Consider the following 24,834-nt stretch of genomic DNA (forward strand, 5'->3'; position numbering starts at 1 on the left):
CACACCCCCTCCCCCCTCAGACAAACTGCACAAACTGCACAGAGAGAGATTTAGAGAGAGAGAGAGATTTAGAGAGAGAGAGAGAGAGAGAGAGAGAGAGAGAGAGAGAGATTTAGAGAGAGAGAGAGAGAGAGAGATTTAGAGAGAGATTTAGAGAGAGATTTAGAGAGAGAGAGAGAGAGAGAGATTTAGAGAGAGAGAGAGAGATTTAGAGAGAGATTTAGAGAGAGAGAGAGAGAGATTTAGAGAGAGATTTAGAGAGAGAGAGAGAGAGAGATTTAGAGAGAGATTTAGAGAGAGAGAGATTTAGAGAGAGAGAGAGAGAGAGAGAGAGAGAGAGAGAGAGAGAAGATTGAGAGGGAGAGATTTAGAGAGAGAAAGTTCAAGAGAGAGATTTGAGAGAGAGCTGAACGAAGAGTATCAAATTTTTTTAAAATTGGCGCTCCTCCTCCTCCTCCTCCTCCTCTACCTCCTCTTTCTCCTCCTCCTCGTCTTCCTCGTCTTCCTCCTCTTCTGCTGGAGGTGGTGGTGCTACTCGTGCACGTACTACTTCTTACTGGTATAGGTACTGGCACTACGGCTGGTGGTGGTACGGGTACTGCTGCTTTTGACGGCCTCCGAGGTGGATCCGAGCGCCTCGGAGAGAATGGTGCACGCGACCAAGTGAAGCGCTGTCAGCTGGGCTATCCCACCTTCTCGACATGAACGCGTACCTGGCTGAGGTGGCTCGGTTCAGCGAAGACGATGTGCCACTCGAGAATGGGGACGGGGTGGGCATCACCGAGCTGCAGCGTGGCCTGATCCGTGAGATGCGCCAACGCCTGCACAGCCGCCTCGACCCACGCTTACACAATGATCGCTTTCTGAACCGCTTCCTCTTGGCTGAGAACTACGATCTGGACAAGGGTGCAGCCATGCTGGAGCGTCACCTACAATGGCGGCAGAAACACGACCTGGACCAGCCCATTGACCAGCTCCTCGCCCGCGTGCGACCTGGCCTGCGCGAGTGGATCCCAGCCCCGGCCCTGGGCGGCGAGGACGAGAACGGCTACCCCGTTTTTTGGGACTTGCCCGGCTGTCTCGATGTGGCTGGCATCCAAAAGGCGTGCACCGTTGAGGAGGTGGTCCAATACCACGGCATGATCTTCATGGAATACGTCTACTCCGTGCTCACACAACAGATCCAGAAACACGGCCGCTACATTGACAAGATGGTGGTTGTCCAAGATCTCACAGGCTTTGGTCTGCGCAGCCATCGGCCCCTCACCACCTTTCTCGGCGAGGTACGTTGCATTTTCAAACCTCAAAGCCGGCGCGCACAGTTGTCAGTCGAGCCAACCAGCTTCTCCGCCCGTGCAGCCCTCTGACATGGCCTTCCGCCTTGCGTTGTGCCTGACACTGTATCAAACGGTACAGGTCACGCAGTGCCGCAACGCAAACTACCCACAAATCCTCAAAACCATGGTGGTCATCAATGCACCTCGCGTCATTGATGTGGCCTGGAATCTAGTCAAGCCCTTCCTGCGCGAGCGGACCCGAAGAAAAATTCAAATTCTTCGCGGCACTGGTGCCGACAGGTGGTTTCAAGGCTGCATGGACAGGTGTGACCCACCCTGGCGGCCCAGCCCACCTCTCCAATCGTCGATATGCCTTTGCCAGGAAACGCTCTAATTTTTTTTTTTTTGGGGTTGTTGTTGTTGTTGTTGTTGTTGTTGTTGCAGCATCGGTTCGCACTTTCATCACCGCTCGCCGTCTCCCATCTCCTTGGCAGGAAAAATGTACCCCGTCGTTTTGGTGGCTTTGCAGACGACCCCGTGCCCCCAACAGCGGTACCAGAGTCGGCGTACTTACATCGTCACGTACGGTTTTGGAGCCATACGCACCGCAAGCCACTCTGCTGAAAGCACTTAAACCTGTACTTGAAGCAGAAGGAGTTGATGTGCCTCACACCCTGCTCTGTTCGTCGCTCCCACAGCTCTGCGAGGAGGACATGGAAAACATTGTGATTGCCCGCGGCAGTTCACACACGGTTGGTTTTATTCACTTTGCATCCCGCCTCGCTTACGCGGGCCCCACAATCGCGAGGTGCACAGTGAAGCACTCCGAGACACACGTCAGCGAGTTGTTCCAGCTCACAGACTCTTTTCAACCTGGCTTGCAGCTATCCTATGACGTTGAGGCGGGCGACATTGTGACCTGGTTCTTCCGGCTTCCAAGTAAAGACATCAACTTTGGCATTCGTGATAAAGCATCACAAACCTGGCTGCTTCCTCTCGCTCGCCAGCAAACCGAGCACCGGCCTGCTTTGGGAACCCTGAACATTGTTAAGCCTGGTCCGTCCGCCCGCCTGATTGGTCCTCCCTGTCGCGGTCGATTTTCCCGTGTGCCACGACCAACCGGGGTTTGGTCCACAGCTCATGGCTTAAATCCGTGCGGGCATGCCTGATCAGGTATCATTGAGGTGGTTTTTGATAACACGTACAGCTACATGACCGGTAAATCCGTGCTGTTGCGCATCACCGTTTCAAGCCCAGACAAAACCTTGGAGGATTCAACGAAGCACACAAGGCCTGAGCCACAGCCTCAAAAATCTGCTTCGGCGACGGCGACAGCAACGGCTGCGCCTGCTGCTCCAGCAAGTCAAGCGTTCATGGGACACCCCAGCTGGCTGCTCGACTTTGAGGGCGGTGACTGTCCAGGACATCTTGCACGCGTGTGAGTGTATTGGCGGCCAAAATGAAGAACTGCAAGAGCATGACAAGAGCAGGTTTGTTTTTTTGGCTCGTTCTTCTTCATTTGGGGAACTCTGGATTGGAGCTGTGCTCCCGAACAGTGTGTGTGTGTGGCACATGACATGCGGGCTGACCCGGCCCTGGTAAGGGGGAAATGCAATGAAATATTTTTTTTGTGGGGTTGATTTTGAACCCGACAAGGAAAAAAAAATCAATTAAAACTCGAGCAAAGCATGTGAGTCGAGATCTGGTGTTTCACCTGGCGGTGGCGTGCTCATTCACAAGCGCGGTCAAGCTATCGGCGTTGGGGCCCGTCTTTTTGGTCACCTACGCGCAGGCGTGTGCAGTGGTAAGGAAGAGAGGTGCTGGTATTGGATGGGGTGTGGGAAAGTGTGTGCAGCTTCTGGGCAGCAGAAAAGAACAAATTACCTCTTTGCCGTCGCGCAGGATGAGCACGGTTGGCAGGGCAGCAACTTGGTACTCTTCGGCGATCTCTGGGGTATCGTCAACATCAACCTGATTCGTTGCGTAACAGCTGTGAGGAAGCGAGGCGCAAGCCACCTGATCCGCATCCAGTGCGCTCTGTGGTTCTGCGGTGGGTCAAGACGGCGCCCTCACTCACTTCGACAAAAAGGGCTCGACGCTTAGCTGCGGCGCTGTGAAAGGCTGGCTTCAAAGCCTGGCATGGCTTGCACCAGGTGGCCCCAAAGTCAACCACCATCACCCAGCCTACCCGTGTGGCGCACAGAGAGACGGTGTCGGTCGGTTCGATTTCACGGTGAATGCAGGATCGCGGGGATGGGCAGGAGGCCTGACAACTGACCATGGCTTTGAGCTTCGGCCTTGCAGGCCGCCCAGTCATCCTCACTGTCAATTCGACGCACGGCAGTCGGGGGCATTGCTGCTGGCTCATCCTCCAGGCTAGTAGCCGGTGCATCTTGTTCGCTGGATGCATCGCCTTCTGTGGCGGTTGTGGCGGCCGTCGGGGTCTCTGGCGGTGCAGTCCAGCCCAGCCTGCCGCATGATTGAATGAGGAGCTGTTAGATTCAATCTCGGGAGAGCGAGATAAAGAGAGAGAGAGAGAGAGAGAGAGAGAGAAAAGGGCAAAACCCTTATGCGCAAAACGCCCGCTGTCCACCATCCTTTGGCCTACACGGCCTTCATACCACTGTTTGAGCTTGGCCCAGTACGGGGCCAGGAAGGCGGCAATCAGGGGCAGCAAGCCCCAGAGCGGGATGCAGATGGGACCGATGCAGATGATCATCTCGTCCGGTGGCGCGGCGCAGCAGGTACTAAACTGAACACACCCCTCTTAACTAGCATGCATATTCAACACACTCCTCTAACATGCATAAATTAATTATTATCAACTTACCCTCTCAATATAAATTATTCTTCTTATGAGTGTGTCAACAGTCACAGTGAGATATGCTGGGGGTTGTTGTTGTTTCACCACAACAAGGGTTGGTGGTCTTTGATGTGGACCGGTGGCTTGATCACCATAGAGCGGGGAAATGTGAATGGTTCTATCGGGAAAAGTTGGCGTACAACGATTCACGTTTTTATTTTCAGTCGCTTGCCTTTGGTTCGATGTCTTCTTTTGTCTCACGCTCGCCTCTGTCTCTCTGTGACGCTGTGTCAATGTCTCCATCTCTCTGTCCTCGTCCTCTCTACCCCTCTATCTCTTTATCCCCATCTCTTTGTCTCTTGATCCCTCCCTCCGCAGCTCTGTATCTCTGGGTCTTGATCACATCCCCCCCTACTCTCTCTTGATGTCTCTCTGTGTATCTGTATCTCTGCATCTGTGTCTCTATGTGTGTGAAACTGTCTCTTCTGTCATTCATTCTCTTTCCTTTTGTCTGACCAAGTGAGTAGGGAGACCCCACCATCCTGCCTTGACTCTCCGTGTGTGTCTCTCTGTGTGTCTCTCTCTGTCTCTGTCTCTGTCTCTGTCTCTGTCTCTGTCTCTCTCTCTCTCTCTCTGTCTCTGTCTCTGTCTCTGTCTCTGTCTCTGTCTCTGTCTCTCTCCGTGTCTCTCTCTCTCTCTCCGTCTCCGTCTCTATCTCTCTCCGTCTCTCTCTCTGTCTCTCCTCTCTCTCTCCGTGTCTCTCTCTCTCTTCGTCTCTCTCTCTCTGTCTGTCTCTCGCTCTCTCGCGTCGGCTCGTTCGGCGGTTTGCTCGACTGGTTGGCGTCGGCTCTGTCTGTGGTGGGCTTGTGTGACGCCGGCGTTGTGGTGGGGCTGCATGCCGTGGAGAGCCCATGACCGCACATGCTCATGTCAATCGCGTGCGTACGCGCGTGTGTGTCTTCTTGAGCGCAGATAGAGAAGGACCCAACTGCCTGCAGCCTGGACCCAACGGGTGGTGCCAGCGCTCTCTTCCTCCTCTTTTTTTCTTTTTTTTTTTTTTTTTTGACCAAGGGGAGGCCGTGGTCGTGTCCCGGCAACGGCAAGCTTGCGGGATCCTGCCCTTTTTCTTGACCATTTGACAAGTTTCGAGACACCCAATTTCTCCGCACAACAGGCTGCCTGTTGGCCTGCCCGCTCTGAGAGGTACGGATCTCATCAAGCTTCCTGCCGAGCCTCGGCCTAGTTTGCGTTTGCGACCTCCTGTGGGCTTTTCGTTTCGTTCGCCCTCACCCTCGTTGACCGTGCTTCTTCGTCGTGGGTCCATCCAGCTGGCTCTCGGGCCACCGCCTGCTTGAGCCTTTGCTGGCCCAGCCCTTCAATAGCAGGCTAGCTCTTTACCTGCAAGGCAGCCAACATGGCTCGCATGGCCCCCAGGCCCGCCTTGGGGGGTCATTCTCTCGCGTTTGCCGTCCTGTGTGCTTTCTTCTTTCTTCTGACCTCAAGTGAGAAATCTATCCTGGCCATGCCTTTGCAACACGAGCGCCCCCCAAAACCTTGCCCTCCCATCCCTCTCCCCCTCCCCGTCCTGGCAGCGTTCATTTGCCTCTCACACTTTTGAACGTGCTGACTTCAAATCACAGATCTTGGCAGTGCCAACATTTTGATCCGCAAAGCCCAGGGCCCGTTCGCGATTCCAGAGGCCGAGAGTGCCATCTATGTGGCCCAGCTCCTCGTTGAACCAACGGATAATGTATCGGTTGCCATCGAGACGCTGAATCGGACCGTCTTTATCCCCAACAGCGAGCTAACTATGATTGCTGGAGACGAGTGGGATCAAGCCTCTGCCTTTGAAATCTACGCGGTCGATGACCGCCTCATCCGCCCCTCACCCTACACCGCAGAGGTCGAAATCACCACAAGCTCTGGTGACTCAAACTTTCAACTTCCAGTTCTCAAAATTGTCATCTTGTTGTCCGAACGTGATCAAGGTCTGGCGCGTTTTCTTCGCCTCTCTTTCGCTCCATCTACTTCAAACCGTTGGCTACACGACGACTGCGTACGAGACTAACCATTGACATCCCGGCAGGTGGCCTCGTTGTTGAGCTCAGCGACTGGTATCCGTTTCCGGATGCCATCCCCGAAGGTCGCTACGCAGACTACGATCTCTCCTTGCCCACGCAACCCTACGCCGATGTTCACGTGGTGGCAGCAGAGGCCAATGATGGCGATTGGCTTCAACTCGAGCCCTCTTCTTTCTCGTTCACGCCACTCAATTGGAACATCAGTCAACGCATGAGGGTCCACGCTATCGACAATTCCCGGGCAGAGACAAGTGATGTTGTGAAAACGGCCATTGCCTTTAACCTTTCCAGTACTGATGAGTCGTACAACAATGGTTCCTCCGTAGCCCCTCTGGAGGTTTGGGTCGAGGACAACGACGAGCGTAAGTCCCATGTCGCGTCACCGCCCTCGGGTTGTTACAACAAAATGTGCGACCCATCCTCTCATCATCTCTCACTTGCCATCTCTGTTCGTTTGCTCTCCAACCCTCATGTGCTTTGCGCCCGCACAGCCGTGGCATTGGTTGCAGCAGGCTTGTCCTGGCAGGCGTCCCGCTCTGATTTTCGTGTCAACGTGCAGTTTGCTCTTCAAATCACCACGGATGCCAATGTCACAAGCCAGTTTGATGTCCCCATGACGTTTCGACCCACCACTTCGAGTGCCGAACAATTTGTGAGCCTGGCATTTACTGCTCTACACCAGGCAAACGGCTGGACAACCGCCACGGCCACGTTCAATCACAGCTACGATTTGACAAATCTCCGTGCTGCAACATGGATTGCCCAGTTTCAGACCTGCTGTCGCTCCGAGGCCCTTGCATCCAACGCTGGCACAACAGTCCTGCTTACGACGCGCATTAGCATTCCCACAACGAACGTGTACCGGAGTCCAGCGATTCCTGTGCTTCCCGTCTTGCACATGCCCGCCTCACACCCGTCGACAATTCAGCTGAGCGCCCCAGCCAGCTCCGTGACAGTCTTTTCCCTGGTTGGTACTGAGGGCTACCAAGATGCGCGCAGCGGCCCCACGCATGCCGTGTCGCTAGATGTCACCGCTGGACAGCTGCTCATCGATCCAAGGGCCTGGGACATGGACGGGCAATTGCACGAAGTGCTCGTTCAGCTCGAGGATGTGGCCACTGGTGCCACTTCCGTTGTCGGCATCCCCTTTATCCTTGATGCTGCTACATCAGCTGCGCATCCGCTGACCCTCGGTTACGAGGTGCTTCCTTGGTATTTTGCACCTGCCAACTCCTCGGTGGATATTGAGCTCCCCGGGCGAAACTGCTCTCTCGCATCGCTCAACACAGATGCGGCACAAGTACTTGTCAATCCTCAGGATGCACAGGGCTATATCACCGCCACGTTGACCCCCGCATTCACCGGTTACGAGACTATTTGCTTTGACTGCGATGCATCTCAGGCGGTAGTTTGTGCCGCCTTCCTGGCCGAAGCGCCCACCTCCCTTCACGATGTTCAGACCGCTGGGCTGACAGTCAGCACTACATTCGTTTCCGGAACAGCCTTTGAACCCCTGAGTCTCCTGGAACTCACTGATAACGGGCACTATCTGCAATATGTCACTCTGTCGCTTGCCAATGACGGAGCTTACAACGCCTCTCTGGCCAGTAGCGTCACGGAATCAACCATCGAAGTAGCGACCCTGAGTGACGCGGCTCTTGTCATGCGGGGACCAGCTCTTGCCTCATCTTTTCAGCGCCTGCTACGCCGGCTCCGCTTCACTGTGACGGCACCCGATGGCCAGGATGCCATCCAGCTCTCTGGTTTTCTTGGGGTGCGCACGACGTCCTCTTATGATGTTCACCACGTCCACATCAACCTGACCCGTACCTTTCCCGCTCCAGCGCTCGATCTCGATCTCATGGACCGCACCGCAACAGACGGCAACAGCCGCGTTCTCTACTTGGACCAAGATCATGAAACCTCCGTGAATCTGTTTCTGAGTGAAAATGTGCTTCTCACCGGCCACGGCGATCGCATTTCCGCCACCGATGTTCGTATCACCAATGCCATTGACACCCCCAACGAGGTCCTTGCTGTGACGTATCATGAAGCCGAGCCTCTATTGCCGCCCATTGTCATTGAAAGTGGCCGCGTCGACATGGCCATCGAAGATGCCACTGTCACAGAGCACACTCTTTTGGTAGCCGACAGCTTCTTGCCCAGTCGCGTTGAAGTAATTTTGGACCTGCGCCACTCTTACATTGGCGATTTGCGCATCGAACTGCAACACGACGGCATTACAATTGCTCTTGCCGAGCACCCGGGAGGCGTCGATTGCTCTGCTGATGACCTGATTGGTGTCAAGTTTTCCTCACATGCCAACTTTTCCCTCAGCCCCGGCAGTGATGAGAGCGAGCCAGGAATTTGCCAAACCCATTTTGGTAGCTTGGTCAGTCCAGCAGGCAACCTTGACCGCTTTCTCTCAACAAATACGGCAGGAAATTGGACCCTGCGCGTTTACGATACGGCCGAAGAAGACACAGGCGCACTGTACAACTGGGATCTGGTGTTTCATCGCTATGTCGTCAACTCAAGCACATTTCGTCACAACTCACAGCTCTTTCAGTGGAACTTTGGTCCAGCTCTTACTCTGAGTGGCACATCACCCTTGCAGTTGAGCTTGGACGCCCTCGGAGCGCTTGGCGATGTGCAAATCTGGCTTTCAACCTCAGTGCCTCAAAATACTGTGAACATCACCTTGAAAAAGTCTGACGTGACTGTTCATTTGAACTCCGCTTCGGGCAACTGCTCTGGCCGCCAATGCGTCTACATCTCTGGTCTGACCCCGGCGACCGTGCGCCAGCCCGCTGTCGTGCGCAATTCAACGCAACTGCAGAACATTCTGCGTCATCCCATCGAAGGATCCTGGCTTTTTGAGATTTCAATGGCGGCTGAGGCCGGGGACCGCCCGGAGCTGTTGGCCATCGAGCTCGTAGCCGCCGTTGTACCGAATGTTAACGTATCCTTTGATGCCACCAGTGCACACCTTGAATTGCACGGCATTGATGCCGCTGCAGCCTACGAAGAGCTCTTGCAAAGCGTGACTTATTCCAACAGTCACACCAACATCACTGGCGACGTTCTGCGTACCCTCAACGTATCTGTATCCACAATGCACGGAGCCCGCGTGTCCAAGACGGCGAGTATCAGCGTGCATCACCTCAATCCTGTGAATTTGACGAGCATTCTTGAAGATGAGGTTGATTCGGCGGGTGACTCGGTACAGAGTATTGTCACACACGCAAATTCTCCAGAGATCGACTTTTTGACCACTCGTGATCTGCTGGGAATTGCCGTGGTGCATCTAGACACGACTCATGGTCACTGGGAATATCGCTTGAGCACATCGGGCTCTTGGATCAGCTTTCCAGTGTGTAGCACAACAAATGCAACTTTACTCGACCGCCTTGCAGCCGTGCGCTTCGTACCAGTCAAAGACTTTCATGAAACCGCAGCGCTAGGTTATGTACTGTGGGATGTTACTCAGGACGAAGCTTTGGCCGCCCTTCCCAGTGGCACACATGACATTGATATTGCTCAAAATACTGTCGTCTTCCCACCCCAAATCGGCACAGCTACCATCCGGGTCTTGAGCGTTAACGACAGCCCTCGCCTGTTTCCGGGTGTTGCCATGTCGAGTTATGACGAGGATGTTCGGACCGTGGAGAATCTGGGTGATGCTGTTGACGACATTGTTTCTGGCTACTACCTCGATGTCGACCAAGCCACACCAAGCGGCGAGGACGCTGTGGTCGGTATTGCCATTGTGGGCGCTGATAGTACATATGGCACGTGGCAATACTCCTGCAATGGGGTGTCTTACACCAACATTTTTGGCAATCGCTTGGCAGACGGATCGCTTTACCCTCGTGATCCCTCACCAACTCAGGCGACTTTGTTGGGTGCTGCTTGCACTGTTCGCTTTTTGCCCGTGACTAACTTCAATACAGACGTCGATGCCAATGGGAACCCCTGGACCACGGACGTGCGCCCCTGTCTCGTCATCAAAGGATGGGATAACACTGGCGCCACGCGTGGACAGCAAGGCAAGTATGGTGTCGACACGACAGCCACATATGACGGGACGGGCGAATTCAGCCTCAACACCAGTGCCGCATGCATTCAGTTCTTCTCAGTCAACGATAGCCCCAGCATTGTTGGCACGGGCCCCAGCACCGAGACAGTGCGCGAGGACAATCGCTATTATCCTCTCGTCTTTCCTGACAACTGGAGCCTCGAGGACCCGGACGATCTCTACGTCTCTTACATGTATATAAACATGACAGCGCCTGACGGGAGTCAGGAGTCGCTGGCAACCTTGACTTTGTACACCGCCCCGGCAAACCTGGTTGTGAATGGCTACTATGGCTCGAACATGCTGCACCTCATTCTCTCTGGCAACAACACACATGCCCTGACTCGGGCACAGGCCACCGCGGCAGCCAAGGCACTGGTGTACACCCACGAACTCGAGGAACCGACAAGTGGCTTGCGCACACTTTCCATTCAGATCATGGATAATGATGGTGCGCGGTCCAACATTTACCAACAAAGCTGGTGGCTGGCAAACGACAACGATGCCCCGGTGCTCAACGTGAGTTTGGTGGCTGGCCATTACGTCGAGGGTGGCGTCCAAACCGCATTAGCCGCAGTGACGCTGCAAGATAACGACAACGCCACCCAGGTGCAGGCCGAGGTGGTGCTGACCAATCCCCTCGACGGCCAAGACGACCTGTTGCGGATCAACAGCACTATCGTGGCCAGCACCTTCCCGGCTTTGACCGTGACATACGATAACAACACCCACACCCTCACCATCACCGGAGAAGATAGCCTTGCCAACTATGTGGCGCTTCTCAGCCAGGTTGAGTACTACAACAGCCGCTATGACTACGACCGTGGCAACCCCACCGCTGCTACCCGTGTCATCACCGTCAGGACGTTTGACGGCATCGACTGGAGTAACACAGCCGAATCCCGTATCACCTTCGAGGCCGTCAATGATGAGCCTTACATCGATCTCGACTCGGCCAGCGCCGCCAGCCAGGACGCCTCGGCTACCTTTGTCGAAGAATCGGATGGCGTGCTCATTGCTCCCCTTGCGACCATGTTTGACATTGACAATGCGACGTTGGCTGCCGTGCGCCTTACCATCAGCAACCCTCTGGATGGTGCGGATGAGAGCCTGGGCTACACGCCCTTTGAGGAGAGTGAGGCGGCTGGTAACGGTCAAACACGATTCCGCGTTGTGGACCCTGGTGCCACCTATGATGCTGTTTCCAACAGCCTGACTCTGACGGGTCTTGACACCGTATTGGACTACACACACATTCTCAACCTGGTGTACTACGTCAACCAGGCCGACGAGCCCGATGACACAACCCGCCAAGTTGTTGTTGAGGCTTGGGATGGTCTGGCGTGGAGCACACCACGCACAGTCAGTGTGGCCATTGCCATGCTGAATGACAGCCCGCGCTTTACTGGCGTGGCACCTGTGGCCCTGGCTATTGATGAGGATGTGGTGAGCTCTGCCAACCCTGGTTTGAGCACGTTTGTCGTGTTGAGCTCCAATGCCGTGTTGGAGGACGATGACCGAAGCAGTCTGTATGGTTTGGCCGTTGTTGGCGTAGACCAAGCCAACGGCTTATGGCAGTATCGCTTGACCTCGGCCGCAGCGTGGACCACCATGTTTTCCGTGTCCGTGAGCCGCACCAGTGCCGTGCTTCTGCCCTCATCCAGTGATGTGAGCATTCGGTTTGTGCCGGATGCCAACTTTCACGGCGCAGCCACGCTGACCGTGGTTGCATGGGATCAGAGCGATGCCGGTACGCCTGGAGCCATGGTCGACGCGACCTATGCACCCGACGGTCGTGGTGCATTTAGCTCGGCCACCACGGATATTGTGGTCAACGTCGCCCCCGTCAATGATGCACCCACTTTCACCAGCGCTGGTGTTCGCTTCCAGCTGCATGATATACCTGAGGATGATGCTGGTCTGACGGCAAGCACGTGGAATCGCGTGTGGGATGTTCTCAACGGTAGCGGCATTGCCGATGTCGATGATGGCAGTAGCTTGCAGGTTCGCGACTATGGCTTGGCGGTGACGGCTGTTGATGCCACCCACGGTTCTTGGAGCGCCTCGGTGGACGGGGGCAGCAGTTGGATTGACCTGACTTCGGTGGCGCCGGACCATGCCTTTGTCATGGCCAGTGCGCCGACATCTTCAATGTTGATTCGGTTTGTTCCCGAGGCAGACTACCACGAGTCGAGTACTTTGACGTATGCCGTGTGGGATGGATCAGATGGTGCCACGCCAGGCACCTATGTAGACGTGGCGGCCGCTGATGCTGTGACGGGTGCTTACAGCACGACCCGCGGTTATGCCGACATTCAAGTCCTTTCCGTGAACGACCCTCCAACCATTGTATCTTCCAAAACTGCCACCATGGTCGAAGACTCACCCTCTCAGCTCGGCACCCGAGTTGACGTCCTGTTCGATCAGGCGTTTGCCGATGTGGACAACACCGACTTTGGTGTTGCTGTTGTTGCTTCGCCCACAACGTATGGTGTGTGGTACTACCGATGCAGTGAGATGGCATCTTTTACTGCCATGGTGGGTGATGTCCTGGCAAATGGTCAAGTGTTTCCGACACTGCCATCCCAGCAATTTGCTACTCTATTGAATGCTGACTGCCGCATTCGCTTTGTACCCACTACAAACTTTAATACACAACAAGATACCACGGGGACAGCATGGCCAGGTGATGTACGACCTTTTCTTACTGTTCATGCTTGGGATATGACCACACCGACCACGCTGACGAAGCGCTACGGCCACGATTTGTCAGCGACTTTGTCCTCATCTAGCAGCCCTTTTAGTTCATCAACAACCCAGCTGCGGATGGCCGTCACGTCTGTCAATGACTTGCCAATCTTCTCAAGCACGATCCTGTCGCACACCTTCATGGAAGAGCAAGATCCCCTGGACATAGTGCCGACTTCAGTGACCGTTGCTGACGCAGACAACGCACTGTGCAGTCAAGTGCAGTTGTCCATGGATCGTCATGATTTTGCTGATCTACTGCACTGGACTCCTGCAGCCAATGAAAATGTTGCAATCGTCGTCAATACGTCAACGTCGTTGGTGATGACCATTACGTCAAGCACAAATTCACTCTCCATGTTGCGAGCAAACACTATTCTGCATGAGCTGGTCTTTGTCAACAATCTTAACGAGCCATCTGCTGGAGAGCGTTTAGTCACCATCATCATCACCGATGCTGTTGGTGGTAGCACGGTACCTTTAGTCATTGATATTGCAATGGCACTAGTCAATGACCCCCCAATTCTAGACCTTGACAGCAGCTTTGCTGGAGAGGTCGCATACGCAGATTTAGTGGAAGGAGCCAGTGTCATGGTTGCCCCCGCCGCGACGCTGCAAGATAACGACAACGCCACCCAGGTGCAGGCCGAGGTGGTGCTGACCAATCCCCTTGACGGCCAAGACGACCTGTTGCGGATCAACAGCACTATCGTGGCCAGCACCTTCCCGGCTTTGACCGTGACATACGATAACAACACCCACACCCTCACCATCACCGGAGAAGATAGCCTTGCCAACTATGTGGCGCTTCTCAGCCAGGTTGAGTACTACAACAGCCGCTATGACTACGACCGTGGCAACCCCACCGCTGCTACCCGTGTCATCACCGTCAGGACGTTTGACGGCATCGACTGGAGTAACACAGCCGAATCCCGTATCACCTTCGAGGCCGTCAATGATGAGCCTTACATCGATCTCGACTCGGCCAGCGCCGCCAGCCAGGACGCCTCGGCTACCTTTGTCGAAGAATCGGATGGCGTGCTCATTGCTCCCCTTGCGACCATGTTTGACATTGACAATGCGACGTTGGCTGCCGTGCGCCTTACCATCAGCAACCCTCTGGATGGTGCGGATGAGAGCCTGGGCTACACGCCCTTTGAGGAGAGTGAGGCGGCTGGTAACGGTCAAACACGATTCCGCGTTGTGGACCCTGGTGCCACCTATGATGCTGTTTCCAACAGCCTGACTCTGACGGGTCTTGACACCGTATTGGACTACACACACATTCTCAACCTGGTGTACTACGTCAACCAGGCCGACGAGCCCGATGACACAACCCGCCAAGTTGTTGTTGAGGCTTGGGATGGTCTGGCGTGGAGCACACCACGCACAGTCAGTGTGGCCATTGCCATGCTGAATGACAGCCCGCGCTTTACTGGCGTGGCACCTGTGGCCCTGGCTATTGATGAGGATGTGGTGAGCTCTGCCAACCCTGGTTTGAGCACGTTTGTCGTGTTGAGCTCCAATGCCGTGTTGGAGGACGATGACCGAAGCAGTCTGTATGGTTTGGCCGTTGTTGGCGTAGACCAAGCCAACGGCTTATGGCAGTATCGCTTGACCTCGGCCGCAGCGTGGACCACCATGTTTTCCGTGTCCGTGAGCCGCACCAGTGCCGTGCTTCTGCCCTCATCCAGTGATGTGAGCATTCGGTTTGTGCCGGATGCCAACTTTCACGGCGCAGCCACGCTGACCGTGGTTGCATGGGATCAGAGCGATGCCGGTACGCCTGGAGCCATGGTCGACGCGACCTATGCACCCGACGGTCGTGGTGCATTTAGCTCGGCCACCACGGATATTGTGGTCAACGTCGCCCCCGTCAATGATGCACCCACTTTCACCAGCGCTGGTGTTCGCTTCCAGCTGCATGATATACCTGAGGATGATGCTGGTCTGACGGCAAGCACGTGGAATCGCGTGTGGGATGTTCTCAACGGTAGCGGCATTGCCGATGTCGATGATGGCAGTAGCTTGCAGGTTCGCGACTATGGCTTGGCGGTGACGGCTGTTGATGCCACCCACGGTTCTTGGAGCGCCTCGGTGGACGGGGGCAGCAGTTGGATTGACCTGACTTCGGTGGCGCCGGACCATGCCTTTGTCATGGCCAGTGCGCCGACATCTTCAATGTTGATTCGGTTTGTTCCCGAGGCAGACTACCACGAGTCGAGTACTTTGACGTATGCCGTGTGGGATGGATCAGATGGTGCCACGCCAGGCACCTATGTAGACGTGGCGGCCGCTGATGCTGTGACGGGTGCTTACAGCACGACCCGCGGTTATGCCGACATTCAAGTCCTTTCCGTAAACGATTCCCCTGTTTTGATCAATGGTAGCTATCTGGAGGCCATTCATGAGGACGACTTGGCAAACAACGGCACCTCCCTTCCTGTTCTTGTTCGCTCGTCGTACTATGATGTTGATCGAGCCACCCCATCCGGTCACAACTCCACCCTCGGCCTTGCTATTACCCAAATTGACCAGCGGTTTGGCGCTTGGCAATACTCGTGTGACGGCGTTACATTTAAGGACTTTGTTGGCGGTATTCTTATCAACGGCCAGGTCTACCCACCGCGGCCTTTGACCTCTTCCGCCACCTTGCTGGGTCCTGAGTGCCGCATTCGCTTTGTTCCTGCTGCAAACTTCAACACAGAGTTTGACCTTGCAGGTCGCGTGCGTGCTGCTGACGATACCCCATATTTGATCGCAAAAGGATGGGATCATACCGATGGCCGCGTTTCCGGAAGTATTGCCGTTGATACGACCGAGGCCACCACGGCATTCTCCGCTTTGTCTGCGCGCATTACTCAGAGCGTGGTCTCAGTGAACGATCCACCCGTCATTTTTATTGGTGGCGCTTCCCCACCTTACACAGCCGTCTATGTTGAGGGTGCCACACCTGTTAGTTTGGCGGTCAATCATTCGGCTCACGTAGTAGATGTCGATAACGCCAATCTTACTCGATTGGCAGTCACCCTTGATGGCATCATGGATGGTGCTAACGAGCAGCTGGTGTTCTCAAACTGGAACATCGAAACATCGTCACCTATTGACGTGTTGGGCTTTTCTATCGGTGTTACCTGCCAACGCAACAGCTCAACGCTGCGATGTGAAGCGATGGGCCTGGATAACCAGCTTCCCGTTACGGCAGCCAGTGCATTCTTGCAGCATCTTGCCTACGTTAACGTTCACCCCGAACCCCACAACGGCACGCGCTCGGTGTCAGTATTGGCCGACGATGGTATTGACGTGACACAGCGCAGCATCTCAGTTTCTGTGCAGCTGATTGCCGAAAATAAGCCTGTGCTTCAAGCCAGCCAGCCCGTGCTTCAGTTCACGGAACAAGGTGGGCCATTGGGCTTAAGTGTGGCCAATCTTACTCTTCGCGACGAGGACCACAACAACTATTACTTTGTGCAATCAGCTATGTTGGCACTCACAAGCCCTGATCAGTCCCTTACGACGGATCGCTTGAGCGTGGACTGCAGCACGAATGGCATCAATGCCCAATTCAACACCTCAACATATGCCCTCAGCTTGAGCGGTGTGGCCACGATTCAAGAGTACCAGACCTGCCTCAACAGTGTCGTGTTCTCCAACGAAGAAGCAGAGCCTGCTGGCTTTGTGCGCGAGGTACTACTCACGGTGACAGATGATGCATCTTTGACCAGTGTGCCCCTTGTGCTGACCATCGAGTTTCAGCTTGTCAACGACAATGCGCCCTTGTTTGACATTGTGGATCGCATTGTATTTTACGAAGATTTCAATACGACGTTGTTCCTGGGCGACGCTGTTGCAGTGACCGACGCCGATGAGCCTCTCGTGGTGCCTATGACCGTCAACGCTTCTGAGTACGCCCGCCAGTTCATGTATGACAATCTGACTGTTTCCGTCACCAATCCTCAGTACGCCGTCGGGACAGAGTACGTATCCTTGTGGTATATGGATCAAGTGCGGTCAGGCTCAGTCGTCGTCATTCCGGGCCCTGTGAGCCTGGCGACAGTCAACGACATTTTGAGTACCTTGGCCTATCACAACGACGCGGAGGAGACCTTGGGCATTCCGCGCACTGTGCGCTTTGAACTGCAAGACTCCGTCGGCGTTTACGAGGGCGATCTCCTCGTCACCATCCGTGTTCACAACGATCGTCCCATTGCTTCCAATTTGCAAGGCCCCGTGCCGACGTTTGTCGAGGACGAATCATCGGTGTTGCTGTTTGGTAGCAGCTTGAGTTTGGATGACAACGATAATGCCACTCTGGCCTCCGTTTCGCTCACCTTGGTTGCCCCCGTTGACGGAGTCAACGAGACTCTGTTGCTGCTCAACGAGGGCCAGCACGTCAACATTTCTGCCCAGTGTGTGGCCGGTTCTGGCTGTCTGCTGCTGGGCCCGGCTTCTCTTCGCAACTTTGAAGCCGCTCTTCGGGACATGGCCTATCAGCATCGTGATGGTGGCGACCCCACGCCTGGCCAGCGACTCATTAACATTGTTCTGCATGATGGCCTGCGCACGTCTATTCTCTACAACGCATCTGTTCTAGTACAGGCTGTGAATGATGCCCCAGTGGTTCTTGAGCCGGAAGCCACTCTGCAAAATGTAACATTCATTGAGGAAGGCCCCGCTGTGGCAGTGTTTCCGTCACCCCTTGAGTTTTATGATGCTGATAACACCGTTGCTTCGCGTATTACCTTGGTACTCAATTCGAGTCGGGAGGAACACGTGCTATTGGCAAACCGCTTATCATGGCCGTTGCTGTCTGCCCAAGCTGTGTGTGAAGAAGGCTGTGCTTATGCTCGCACACAAGCTGATCTTCGCTACGTTGTCAACAACACCGTGGCTTGGAGTCAGGCTGACGCATGGCTGGCAACAGCATATGATACGGCCATCTTCGCAGAGCTGGCAGCGCTCAGTGCCAACCGCTCCGAGGATTTGCGGCGCTTGCTCATTCTCGCCACCGTCCGTCAGCTTGACGCCCTTGAAGACAAAATTACCGACTACCTTCATCAAGTTGACGAGCTGGGTGTTTACAATCCCGACCGCATTACCTTTAGCTTTGAAGACTCTCAAGTCATTGATGTGCCGGCCTTTCAAAACGACATTGTGGATGTCTACTTTACGTTGACAAACCCAAGCCGACAAGCACGCGACGCTGCATGCCCGTCACATGCCGAGGACACTCCCGATTGTGCGACTGCAGAGCAGAATCATGCCAATGCACATGCCAACGCCGTGGCCACGCTTCTGGAGCCAGCTGACTTACTTCCCATCATCAATTTGGACGTCTTTGCCACTTGCATGACTGCGGAGCTAGCCGACCATCTGGTCGTTTATTGGCACACAGAGCCATCTGGATTGCCATTCACAGAACAGCCGCCTCACAATCTCAACAACTCTGACATCGTGTCGGAGTACGTTGTGGACGAGCTGTACGCCACGTTGCGCTTGAATGCCAACCGAGCCTTTGCTAATCAAGCTGCTCATGATGTTGTGGTGAAAGCTCTTGCACAAGTGTTGCCAAGCACCTGGCTGGCCATTTTCAATGCCACTCAAGGCCTTTCGGACCATGTGCAATACATTATGCCAAACGCTTCCTCGCCGACCGTTGACGATGGTTCGGGCTCCGGAGACCTGGGTGACTTTAGCTCCGGTTGGACCTCAGGGTCCGGCGAAGAGCAACTCTCCGGCTCTGGTGCTGGCGGGGGCAATAATAACAACGACAAGATGCCGTTTACTCTGGTGTTGACCGATGAGGCTCTTGGTCAGCTGACCGCGGCCGGCACATACCTCGGCTGGCTAGGCTGGAATGAGACTTCCAGCAGCAGCTCGCTCTACATGGGCTTGATCGACTCCTCACTTCAAAACCACTATGGCTACCACATTGTGGACTCTACTGCTGCGATTCACTTTGTCAATCTCAGCTCGGATGTCCTGAATGCCACCGAGATGGCCCTGATCAACGAGGGCGAGGCATGCCCCCTCTTGTGTGAGCGGGGTTTGGCAGCAAGTGAAACGGCCACCCAGCTGCGAGCCAGCTGTGTTGACGCTTGCTTTGACTTGGGTGATGAAATGGAGGTGTGCCAGATCGGCTGCACGCTAGCACGAGCTTCTCTGAAGCAGATTATTGTGGCCAGCAATGCCACGCTCCTCGAGGCTGCCGTTGCAATCGGAAATGTGCACTTTGTGAGCTATCGGGATGAAGAGATTGAGGCCCAAGTACCCATCACATTGCAAATCGTCGATCCGGAGGGCTTGGCAGGACCTCAATACACCGTTTTCGTGGAGCTGGTGCCCGTCAATGATGCGCCCCGCCTGTTGGCTCTGGTCAATGGCAGCGTTAACTACGTGGAAGATGCCACACCCATTCCGCTGTTTTCTTTGGCTCTCAGTGACGCTGACGACACGACCGTTTCACTCATTCGGGTGGAGCTCCTCGATGCCACGCCCTATGAGTCCGTCTTTGTCCCTGATTTGCCGACCACTGGTCCGTCTTCACCCGCTGAGCGCGCCGCAGCGATAGGATCTGATTACGAGCGCGAACTCTTGGCGCAAAACCTGACGGATGCTGCGGCATGGGTGCGGGCTGGCGCCGTCCTCGAGCTTTACGGCCCGATGTCTTTGACTGATGCTGTACAGCTCATTGAGCGCATCTCGTACTACAACCTTCAGCATGACACTGCCTTTGATGCCCCACGAGTGCTCAACTTGATGGTTCTGGACCCACACAACGCCAGCAGCAACCTGCTCACAACCAATGTGACAGTGCTGGCGACGGACAATGTTCCATTGGCCCAAGTGGCTGCCTTGCCCGTGCTTGAAGAGGCTCTCGAGGACACGGCATCTGTTTTGTTTGACCCACGGCCATATTTCCTGGATGCAGAGGCCCGCCCCAATGCAACGGACGCCTATGATACCCTGACCACGGAGATTGTGGCGACCGGTGCCTGGACCAACGCAAGCTTGGACGGTGCTGTCATTCGTTTCACACCCTTGACGGAGGACTATGGAGATCGTGTTGTCACATATCGAGTGTGCGCGTCGGGCCAATGCTCGGTTGAGCACAACATGACACTTCGTTTGCAGCCTGTCAATGATGCCCCTCGGCCGCGCTACCCAGTCCTCAATGCATCCGTTGTCGAGGATACCGAGACTGTGCTCAGCTTGGACGATTTCTATTATGACGTGGAAGACTACAAGCTAGAGCCTTTCCAGCCCCCCAATGCGACAGTCGAGCCACTTACGGTGACCATTCCTGCAGCCCAGCCCAGTACCACGGGCCTGCTGTCACTTGTGCTCGACCCTGATGCGCGACAAGTCACATTTACACCCGCCGAAAACTATGTCGGACCAGCTTCGATCGCTTTCAGCGTATGTGATTCAGCAGGCGCCTGCACAAACATGACGCTTCACCTGACCATCACACCAGTCAATGACGCCATTGCAGTGGCACCGGCCGTGGGGCTTGCCATCACGGAGGACATTAATACCACAATTGAGATTATGGCCAGTGATGTGGAGGACGATGCGTGCCCGTACAACGCTGCCATCACTGCTTTCTGTACACCCATTTTGGCCGACTTGATAGTGCCGCCCACCCACGGTGTGGCGTCGCTGTCTTATAATTCAAGTCGAGGCAACCATGTTCTCACTGTTCATCCAGCAGCCGACTACGCTGGACCCGATACGATCGTGGTGCAGCTCTGCGATAGCCAGGCTCTGTGTGTGAATCACACCATCGATCTCACTGTCTTGCCGGTGAATGATGCGCCTCGCATCGCTCTTCGCAATGTCACAATCGACGAGGACGTTCGCAGCACGCTGGCTCTTATGCCGTACCTGTCCGATCCTGATGACAGCATCTGGGGGACTGGGATCACTGTCACTTCACTCTCCTCCAACCTCAACGTGAGCTACGATGCAAGTACTGACGCTTTGGTGTTGGTTTCAGCTCTCAACTACTTTGGCGCTGCTGCCTTCCAGCTGCAGGTCTGCTCTACTACCCTGCCCTGTGTTCAACAGGTTGTTGGGGTCCAGATTCGACCTGTTAACGATGTGCCTGTGGCGTTGGCGCTGAACGTCACTGTCTTTGAGGATGTGCCGCAAAACTTCCCTCTCTTCCCCCTCACTTCTGACGTTGAGAACCGCCGTCGCTCTGTGAGTCCAGAAGATCTGAGCATCGTCTCTTTCCCAACCCATGGTCAAGTCAACTACTCTGCCGATTTGGGAACAGCCACCTACACGCCTGATGCCGACTACTTTGGCACGGACGAGCTGACGTATCAAATTTGCGATGACGAGGGCGCATGTTCGCGTGGGCTGATTGGAATCACAGTCCTTCCAGTCAATGACCCGCCCCGTCTCTCGGCCAACTACGCTGCACTCCTGCCGTACGACGTTGAGGAAGATAGCATGAATATGGTGGCGGTGTATGCCATGTACAACGATCCCGACCTGCCCGAGTCATTTGCAGATGCCATGACGCGCGATGAAGAGGTCGCGTTACGCTTGGATATCATGGTGCCTCCGGCGCATGGTGAAGTCAACCCCTTTTCTCAGTACGGCATCATTAGCTACGACCCAGCAAGCGATTACGTGGGCATGGACAGCTTTGTGTTCCGAGTGTGCGACAAATGTAGTTCGGAGCGTGATCTTGAGCTGGGACGCATCGTCCCCAGCACAGATCCAGCATGCGTGCGTCAGCGGGATCTCACTTTTAGCTCCGAGGGCTGCCTCAACGTCACCGTTGAGCTCCGTGTCGTCAATATCAATGATGCCCCCGTCGTGCCGCCCCTGGCTAAGATTACGTCTGTGAATGTGAATGCGGTTTTTGACCCGCTTGCGCACGTATCGGACGAGGACGAAAGCCAGTACGCTACCTTGCTTGAGCAAAACCTCACTCCAGCTGACTTTGGCCTGGTGGAGGAGACCGATCTCGTTGTCACGTCCCTCAGCGTCAGCATCGCTCCAAGCCATGGTGTGGCGAGCATTGTACTCAGCAACACAACGTACGAGCTGGTCTATCAGCCTGATACCGATTTTGCCGGCGCTGACACATTCTCGTATAGCATTTGCGACCATGCTGGGGCGTGCACGCAGTCACGGGTGCGCGTGCAGGTGGCCACGCCGGCCCCCGAAATTGCATCGGTGACGGTGCTTCAAGCCTGCTATGACTTGGAGGACGACACCCGGGAGGTGCAGCTCAACAGCTATACTTGTACGGGACGCATGGATACGGACGCCCGCTATGGAGCGCTCGACCGATGGCTGGTTGCCTTTGATCGTGACACCAATATGCCACCGTACGGAGTAGCAGACTTGGTCATCTCGCAGAGCGACCTGGAGCGTCTCTTCCAGTTTTCGCCCAACTTGACGACCTCAACGGCAAGCGGCGCATACTACGGCCTGTGGCGAAACGCCCGTGAACTGGTGATTGTCATGGTAGATGTGGGCTACCCAGAGCCAACTATGAAAACGAGTCGCACAACATTTGCATTGCGCGCCTCGGAAAGCGTTGACTGCAGTGGTTTTGCTCAAAGTAGTGAGGTTTATGAGGTGGTGACGCCCAACCGCTTGTGTTTGCAGGATGCAGCAGGGCTGAGCCGACACAGCAATGCCAGCTTCGCTGGCTTCAGGGGTCATTTTGGCCTTGCATTCCCCCTGGTGATCGGCGCGAACGTGGTGCAGCCCATCAATGTGCAAGGCAGCTACCTGGGCAGTGGTACTGTCATCACCATGTCTCTGCAGCCCCCGCTGTCGGCGAGTACGATGGCGCGGCTTTGCATGCTGGACAGCGCGGACATTTTTGATATGAGCGTGCTGGGCTCCAACGGAGAGAGCTCGATCGAGTGTCAGGTGGTGTTTGACGATGGTACGGTGGAGCTGATTGACATGACTGAGACAGAGTACCGCTGCACATTCGAGCCCGAGAGCATTCCTGCGTCCAGTTGCGGTGCATCGGCTACAAGCGGTGCGCGTCGACGTCGTGACGCAGCGGGGTCACCAAGCACAATGCAGTTGGTGATGGACATTGCCCGACTCACAAACGCACTTGTGGATCCTACGGACTCTGAAGCACTGCTGGCAGCCCTGCAGGCTGGCCTCCTCCACCAAGGTATGGCTGCACTCGTTGCCGACGATACGGGTGGCAACTCCACCGAACTTCTGGCCGACTTTGAGGAGCGGCTGGAGCAATACCTATTGGACAATATGGAGGCGTCGGGCGTGTATCTCCGTGGCAGCCCAGTACAAACACCTGTCATTAGCAGCGTCGAGCTCTCTGGTTCCGACGGCTTCCTGATTGCAGGCAGCACTCTCTCAATTAAATTCGATCGGGACACGAACACACCTGCCAGCGCCTCTGAGGATCTGACCATTCTGGGCAGTGATCTGGACAGTTTGCTGACCTTCTCGCCAGCACTTTGTGCAAACACAACCGCTGCCTGTGAAGGTGAATGGATTTCTCGCCAGACGCTGGTCATCACCGTCCATGAGCCGGATGAGTCAAGTGCAGCGCTGACCAACTACCTGGATCAATTGCGCATTGCCTTCAAATCGACTTCGTATGAGGACCCGTGCCGCGAAGATCCATCGCCCTGCGGGACGGCTAGTGCCAACGGCTTTTGGGGCGTGTGCAACCGACTCGAAACTTCATGCCGCGCCAGTGAAGAGTTTGTAGCAGCCGAGGCTGATGCTTCTTGGAGCTCAAGTACCATGGAGGCGGATGGCTCGAACCTCTACTTTTTGGTTCTCCTTTTGATTGTGCCTGTGTTGGCCATCGTCGTGTTCTGGTTTTGCTGTCGTGGCAGTGCCAAGCAGCGGGAAGCGCGTCGGGCCATGCGCAGCTCCAAGGGCAAGCCCAGCCCGCCGTTGGATGCTGCGGAGGTGTGGCAAAAGCCACCTGCCAGCGCCAGCATGCGGTCTCAGTCCGATCCTTTCGCGGGCAGCGGTGTGCCTCGAGCCCCCGGTCTCCGCAACGGCAACGCTCCCTATGACCCGTTCTTTATGCAGGCGCCACAAGCTCAGACCTCGCACGACCCCTTTGCCGACGCCACGGTGGCTCCAGCCGTTGTGCCTGTGCCCGTGCCTTCACCCTTCCATGCTGGCTCCGCGCTCCCGATGGCCAGCCCGACGTCGCCGGGCGGTACCTTGCCCCCCTTGCGCCGCCATGACAACAGCGCAATGCCCAAGACATTGCCTGCATTGCCCGCTCGCATGCCTTCTCTGGGTGGAAATGCGAAGCGCCCTAGTTTTGCATCTCCCAGCAAGGTTTCAGCTATTCCACCCCCACCCATGGGCATGCGACGCCCGGTGCTACAGGACTTGACGCGGCAGACTGCTGATCAGCCGCAATCTTTGCCGGCACGTGGAGCGTCGAACAAGGGCGATCCGTTTGCGCTCGCACGGCATAACAGCAAGGAAAAGCTTGACCCATTCGCCCGGCCTGCGGCTGGTCGTCCTGGCCTACCAAACCGTGACTCTTTGCGTCGCCTCTCTGGTCCATCGGGCATTGGGGCTCCTAGTCCGGGCCGCATGCCCATGCTGGGAGGTGCTGGCATGACCATGCCTTCTGGGGCAAGTGCACCCATGTCCACCGGCAGTCCCATGACTCGTCTAGGATCTTTGAAGAAGCCCAGCATGCCCCCGACTTTGGGTGGTCCCGGAGCAAGCGGGCGGCCCATGAGTCTGCCGCGTCCTGGACAAGGAATGACGCTGCCTAAGCCTGCCCTGCAGCGCCAGCCATTGCCCTCCTTGTCGGAGGCGCCTGGCAAGCCCACGCCCCAGGGGAGCGAGTCGTAG

General features: G+C 55.5%; 3 protein-coding genes across 3 annotated transcripts; 2 read left to right on the forward strand and 1 right to left on the reverse strand.

Moving 5' to 3' along the window:
* Positions 1-701: 701 nt before the first annotated feature.
* MONBRDRAFT_28275 (uncharacterized protein) lies at positions 702-2,719 on the forward strand (the record flags this gene model as incomplete). The annotated part of the gene is made up of 6 exons (XM_001748679.1): positions 702-1,283; positions 1,417-1,601; positions 1,772-1,859; positions 1,976-2,029; positions 2,162-2,333; positions 2,451-2,719. The coding sequence occupies 6 exons, from the start codon at positions 702-704 to the stop codon at positions 2,717-2,719; spliced, it is 1,350 nt and encodes a 449-aa protein (XP_001748731.1).
* Positions 2,720-2,987: 268 nt separating this feature from the next.
* MONBRDRAFT_28276 (uncharacterized protein) lies at positions 2,988-3,996 on the reverse strand (the record flags this gene model as incomplete). Its single annotated transcript, XM_001748750.1, has 5 exons — positions 2,988-3,059; positions 3,162-3,248; positions 3,355-3,461; positions 3,556-3,746; positions 3,899-3,996. The coding sequence occupies 5 exons, from the start codon at positions 3,994-3,996 to the stop codon at positions 2,988-2,990; spliced, it is 555 nt and encodes a 184-aa protein (XP_001748802.1).
* Positions 3,997-4,160: 164 nt separating this feature from the next.
* MONBRDRAFT_28277 (uncharacterized protein) lies at positions 4,161-24,834 on the forward strand (the record flags this gene model as incomplete). The annotated part of the gene is made up of 4 exons (XM_001748680.1): positions 4,161-4,195; positions 4,608-4,903; positions 5,721-6,068; positions 6,167-24,834. The coding sequence occupies 4 exons, from the start codon at positions 4,161-4,163 to the stop codon at positions 24,832-24,834; spliced, it is 19,347 nt and encodes a 6,448-aa protein (XP_001748732.1).

This window comes from Monosiga brevicollis, genomic scaffold, assembly GCF_000002865.3.
Source record: "Monosiga brevicollis MX1 MONBRscaffold_25 genomic scaffold, whole genome shotgun sequence".
In the NCBI taxonomy this organism is placed as follows: domain Eukaryota; class Choanoflagellata; order Craspedida; family Salpingoecidae; genus Monosiga; species Monosiga brevicollis.